This window comes from Drosophila grimshawi, unplaced genomic scaffold (assembly GCF_018153295.1).
Source record: "Drosophila grimshawi isolate 15287-2541.00 unplaced genomic scaffold, ASM1815329v1 contig_1148, whole genome shotgun sequence".
Lineage (NCBI taxonomy): Eukaryota > Metazoa > Arthropoda > Insecta > Diptera > Drosophilidae > Drosophila > Drosophila grimshawi.
In genome coordinates this window covers 456,193-462,325 of record NW_025062646.1, presented here as the reverse complement: position 1 = coordinate 462,325, position 6,133 = coordinate 456,193, and the positions used below count along the sequence as shown (strand labels likewise).

General features: G+C 34.8%; 2 protein-coding genes across 2 annotated transcripts; both read left to right on the top strand.

Moving 5' to 3' along the window:
* Positions 1-312: 312 nt before the first annotated feature.
* On the top strand, positions 313-1,926 carry LOC116806050 (fibroleukin-like). Its single transcript, XM_043214342.1, has 2 exons — positions 313-585; positions 1,198-1,926. Exons 1-2 carry the CDS (start codon positions 313-315, stop codon positions 1,924-1,926), a joined length of 1,002 nt encoding a protein of 333 aa, XP_043070277.1.
* Positions 1,927-2,104: 178 nt separating this feature from the next.
* LOC116806038 (angiopoietin-related protein 7-like) lies at positions 2,105-4,186 on the top strand. Its single transcript, XM_032741819.2, has 4 exons — positions 2,105-2,281; positions 2,344-3,016; positions 3,296-4,004; positions 4,072-4,186. The coding sequence occupies exons 1-4, from the start codon at positions 2,189-2,191 to the stop codon at positions 4,175-4,177; spliced, it is 1,581 nt and encodes a 526-aa protein (XP_032597710.2). The 5' UTR covers positions 2,105-2,188; the 3' UTR covers positions 4,178-4,186.
* Positions 4,187-6,133: the final 1,947 nt, after the last annotated feature.

Genomic DNA, 6,133 nt, shown 5'->3' with positions numbered 1-6,133 from the left:
GTTCAATGCATATAAAATGCTATAAAATGTCGGTAATCCAACTCTGAAGAATTAGTCTACATCTAATTCTATTGAGACCAGCTGGCCATACCAGGAAGAGATGGAATTAAATTGGGTTGCATTTACTTTATGCATAAGTCTGATCCTGATCAAAGGCGAATCCTCTTTCGCAACTACAGCTACCAAAAATGAAGTGAGTAAATAAGAATTAATTATATTAGACAAGCGAGTTATTCTAATTCTAAATTATATCAGATCTGCAAAGCATCAAGGAGAGAGGAGGAACAATGCGGATCATATGCCTATAAGGCCATGAAACCACTGCTCATCTACGTAGAATTGATGAGGACAAAAGTGGAAAACCATGATAATATAACATCCATTAAGAATAACGAAATTGAAGGCCTTCAAATGAAGATATCCCAATATGAATCAGATTTAATAAAGAATTTGAGAGAGCAGATTATTGCTGGATTGAGGGAACAGATCATCAAAAAGGACAGCGAATTAAAGCAGCAAAAGTTTGACCAGCAAAATGTATATGAAACTATCATTCAGGAACTGAGAAACTATAAAAATATAACAGTAAGTCAGAACTCTGAAATCAAGGAGTTGCAGAAGAAACTAGTTGATCAAAATGAAAATGTCGCCATCATACAGGGATTGAGAAATCAGATAGATTCATACAAGAATAACAATGACAATTTGCAATCAATCAGGAATGAATTAAACAATTTGCAATCAATCAGGAATGAATTGAATAAGCTCAATTCACTGAAATATGAGGAATGCGCCAGTGATTTAATCTCCAAACAAAAACTTCAAATCGATAGGGATTCAATCAAATTACAGGAGTTTCAGAAACAGTTGGAGGAACAAAAGAAAAATATTGACCAAAAGAACCAGGAAATATCCAAATTAAAAGATCATATTAATAGCGAGGCAGTCAAATCGAAGGAGTTTCAGAAACAGTTGGAGGAACAAAAGAAAATTATTGACCAAAAGAACCAGGAAATATCCAAATTCCAAGGTCAAATTAATAGCGAGGCAGTCAAATCGAAGGAGTTTCAGATACAGTTGGAGGAACAAAAGAAAAATATTGCCCAAAAGAACCAAGAAATATCCAAATTAAAAGATCATATTAATAGCGAGGCAGTCAAATCGAAGGAGTTTCAGAAACAGTTGGAGGAACAAAAGAAAAATATTGACCAAAAGAACCAGGAAATATCAAAATTCCAAGGTCAAATTAATAGCGAGGCAGTCAAATCGAGGGAGTTTCAGAAACAGTTGGAGGAACAAAAGAAAAATATTGACCAAAAGAACCAAGAAATATCCAAATTCCATCAACAGTTGGAGGAACATAAGAAATCCATTGAGGAAAAGAATCAAAAAATATCCAAATTACAAAACGATGTCAACAAAAGCGATGTGAAATTGGAGGACTTAAAGGAGATTAATTGCACATCTTTTGGAGATGCTCCTTGTGTTCATAAAATCAGTTTTTCTCATTACTCCTTTGATGTCTTATGCGACTCGGAGACAGCAGGTCCTGGATGGATAGTTATCCAGCAGCGAATCAATGGTAAAGAAGATTTCAACAGGTCTTGGACAACATATCGCGAAGGCTTTGGTTCCTTTGATGGCAACTTCTTCTTGGGCTTGGATAAGGTCCATCGCTTGACGAGCTACAAACCCCATGAATTCTATATACATCTGGAGAACTTTGAAGGAGAAATAGAATATGCGAGATATAAACAATTTGAAATTGCTGGCGAAAGCGATGAATACAAACTGAGCTTTAGTGAATTCAGTGGCTATATTTATAAATATTCATCTACAGTAGACACAATTGAAACTATTCCCATTTATTTGTCTGTCTATTATGATTCTGTCAAATATGATTTTATGCTACTGCGAAATAAATAAATAAATTTATTTATATATATATATATATATATATATATACGTGTGACCTGTCTGTCTACGCTTATCTGTTGCCGTGAACTTAACAAATTTGGTCAAAAGCTCGAAATCAACACCTGATCCAGGTTCCTCTAAAGCCATTGACGTCGTCTATTATCAGTGGTACTTCAATGCATATAAAATGCTATAAAATGTCGGTAGTCCAACTCTGAAGAATTAGTCTACATCTAATTCTATTGAGACCAGCTGGCCATACCAGGAAGAGATGGAATTAAATTGGGTTGCATTTACTTTATGCATAAGTCTGATCCTGATCAAAGGCGAATCCTCTTTCGCAACTACAGCTACCAAAAATGAAGTGAGTAAATAAGAATTAATTATATTAGACAAGCGAGTTATTCTAATTCTAAATTATATCAGATCTGCAAAGCATCAAGGAGAGAGGAGGAACAATGCGGATCATATGCCTATAAGGCCATGAAACCACTGCTCATCTACGTAGAATTGATGAGGACAAAAGTGGAAAACCATGATAATATAACATCCATTAAGAATAACGAAATTGAAGGCCTTCAAATGAAGATATCCCAATATGAATCAGATTTAATAAAGAATTTGAGAGAGCAGATTATTGCTGGATTGAGGGAACAGATCATCAAAAAGGACAGCGAATTAAAGCAGCAAAAGTTTGACCAGCAAAATGTATATGAAACTATCATTCAGGAACTGAGAAACTATAAAAATATAACAGTAAGTCAGAACTCTGAAATCAAGGAGTTGCAGAAGAAACTAGTTGATCAAAATGAAAATGTCGCCATCATACAGGGATTGAGAAATCAGATAGATTCATACAAGAATAACAATGACAATTTGCAATCAATCAGGAATGAATTAAATAAGCTTAATTCACAGAAATGTGAGGAGTGCACAAGTGAATTAGTCTCCAAACAAAAACTTCAAATCGATAGCGATGCAATCAAATCGAAGGAGTTTCAGAAACAGTTGGAGGAACAAAAGAAAAATATTGACCAAAAGAACCAAGAAATATCCAAATTAAAAGATCAAATTAATACGAGGCAGTCAAATCGAAGGAGTTTCAGAAACATGGAAGAAAAAAAAAAAAATATTGACCAAAAGAACCAAGAAATATCCAAATTAAAAGATCAAATTAATAGCGAGGCAGTCAAATCGAAGGAGTTTCAGAAACAGTTGGAGGAACAAAAGAAAAATATTGACCAAAAGAACCAAGAAATATCCAAATTCCAAGATCAAATTAATAGCGAGGCAGTCAAATCGAAGGAGTTTCAGAAACAGTTGGAGGAAGAAAAGAAAAATATTGACCAAAAGAACCAAGAAATATCCAAATTAAAAGATCAAATTAAGAGCGAGGCAGTCAAATCGAAGGAGTTTCAGAAACAGTTGGAGGAACAAAAGAAAAATATTGACCAAAAGAACCAAGATATATCCAAATTAAAAGGTCAAATTAATACTGAGGAAAAGAATCAACCAATATCCAAATTACAAAACGATGTGAAAAAAAGTGAAATGAAAGTGGAAGACCCAAAGGAGAATCCCTTTATTAGCTGCACTTCTTTTGGAGATGCTTCGGGTGTTAATAAAATCAGTTTCTCTAATTACTCCTTTGATGTCTTATGCGACTCGGAGACAGCAGGTCCTGGATGGATAGTTATCCAGCAGCGAATCAATGGTAAAGAAGATTTCAACAGGTCTTGGACAACATACCGAGAAGGCTTTGGTTCCTTTGATGGCGACTTCTTCTTGGGCTTGGAGAAAATCCATCGCTTGACGAGATTCAAACCCCATGAACTCTATATATATCTGGAATACTTTCATGGCGTAATAGAATATGAGAGATATAAACAATTTGCCATTGTTGGCGAAAGCGATGAATACCAACTAAGCTTAAGTGGATTCAGTGGCAATGCCAGAAATAAGATGTCAAGATTTAAGAATAATCAGAAATTTTCGACATATGATCGTGATAATGATGGCAGGAATGATGTCAATTGTGCATTAAAACATCTTGGTGGATGGTGGTACAATGACTGGTGTGGAGTTATGTAAGCAAATGAATCTCTTCTTCATCTCTATTTAAATATTTAACTGTTTTCTTCTTTCCCTCTACAGGAACTTAAATTCGAAGTACTATAACAGTATAAGCGACTGGCATGGTGATGGTATGTATTGGCGTGCCCCAGTCAAAAATGTTAAAATGATTATTCGCCCAAAATAAATATAAAAATGATGCAAATTTAATATGAATTGTACTTTGGAATTGTAAATGTAATTAAAAGTTAACTCTCAAATAATTAAATTGGCACTGTAATTACATCAAATTTTATGAATTTCTACTCTTTAGTAGGTCAAGTAAACTTGAGTCTCACAGGGATCTGGAAAAATTTGTAAAAATAGCTGAATATATCAGTAGCATCGAAAGGCAGTAGATCCAAGGAGGTGTCAAATAGTAGTGGAATGGTAGTGCAATAGTAGTAGAATATTACTATAATTGTAGTAGAGCAGTAGTAGAATAGTAGTAGAATATTAGTATAATAGTAGTAGAATAGTAATGGAACAGGAGTAGAGTAGTAGTAGAATAGTATTAGTGGAATAGTAGTAGAATAGTAGTAGAATAGCAGTAGAATTGCAGTAGAAAAGTAGTAGAATAGAGACCAAGCCCTGCATATGTGCGAGCAGCTGCAGACTTTGTCTGCTAGGTGTCAAAGGATTATGAATGTATGTGAAGATAGCAGCAACACTCTGTCCTTGTCTGTCGTGTGCAAGCATGCAGTTAAGTAAATGCGATTATTGTCAGATCTAACGGAAGGCAAATATATTTATGCCTTGCCTGTCGAAAGCATCAATATATCGCTCAGCCGGCTAGCTATCGGCTCAGGGGTAGTTCGACCGCGATATATTGGGCGGCAAGTTAACAAAATATTTGAATTCTTTTATAAATAAAAAAAAAAAAAATATTTCCATCAAACCAGTCCACTCGCTGCTGTGTTGGCTGTGTGGGTGTTGTGCAGCCTGCGTGTCCCTCCCTTCCTAGTGATTCCTCCTCTAAATTTCCTGGAGAAATTCCCTTTCACAATTATTCCTTTTTCGCTTGTTTCTTATGCCCTCATCTCACCCGATCACATTAATTTACCACCTCATATTCATTTTTTTCAGACTATTTAATTTACAACTCATGTGATCCATGTGACATCGTGATCCCTAACATTTTGTTGGCCAACACTAAATTCGCTTATATATATTTAGTACAATTGTATCTATTTACTTAATTTAAAGCTTACAAAATATTTTTGATTTTTATTTTCCTTATTTTATTTGGCTTCAAAAGTGCGCATCACTGAGTGACAAAATGAGCATCTCTATTGCATTGGTTAGTTCCGATCAGCTGTCTTTGACCCAATCTCACAGGTGTGTTGGTATATTCCGAGTCGTCTCAGGGTATCCAGGCTTCGACTTCCTGGTTCCTGAGTCCAGTTGCCCCTGGCGATTTCCTCCTTGACGGTGGCGATGGATAGTTCCGCCTGTTGCTGCCGCCGGTTTGAATGTTTTTATTTTATTTATTTGTTTTACTTTTGTTTTATTTTTATTTATTTTATAATATTATTTTTGTATATATAATTACTTCATAATTTATTCATAACTAATTTATTTGAATTTCTTCTTTTTAAATAAATCTTTCTGCAGCGCATGCGCATGCGGTCTCTTCCTCTTTCTTTTCCCTTTTTTCTTTTCTCTCTGGAGATGGTCCCCCATTCGATATACTTCGCCTATCGATCTATCTGCCGACCATTACACATTTATATTTAAAATCAGTAAGGAGAGTCAAATAAAATATGGATACATGGTGCAAATATGTAAAAGATCAATACAAAATTCCGATTACTAATGTTAATAACAGATATATCGATACTGCGCTCGATACCCCTCCAACTATAATTATACACTGAATAAAGTTCTACTTAGTCTAACAGCCAAACGAAATATATGTATTTATATATTTGACCAACATCAACAACGGAGTCTGTCTGTCTATCAGTTTGCACAAACTACTATCAGCAGTCGCACACAACTCTATAAATATATATGTAGCCACAGCATGATAAGCTACGAAATCCGTATATATGTGTCATTTGTAGCCAAAGAGATTTATGAACACATATATATATACATATAT

Excerpts from the sequence above, each read along its gene's own strand:
- LOC116806050 (XM_043214342.1), top strand. The coding sequence starts at position 313 with ATGAAACCACTGCTCATCTACGTAGAATTGATGAGGACAAAAGTGGAA. Across the intron at positions 586-1,197 it reads GAAACTATAAAAATATAACA|AAAAATATTGACCAAAAGAA; the intron begins GTAAGTCAGAAC and ends GAGGAACAAAAG.
- LOC116806038 (XM_032741819.2), top strand. The coding sequence starts at position 2,189 with ATGGAATTAAATTGGGTTGCATTTACTTTATGCATAAGTCTGATCCTG. Across the intron at positions 2,282-2,343 it reads CTACAGCTACCAAAAATGAA|ATCTGCAAAGCATCAAGGAG; the intron begins GTGAGTAAATAA and ends AAATTATATCAG. Across the intron at positions 3,017-3,295 it reads GAGGCAGTCAAATCGAAGGA|ATCAAATTAAGAGCGAGGCA; the intron begins GTTTCAGAAACA and ends CCAAATTAAAAG.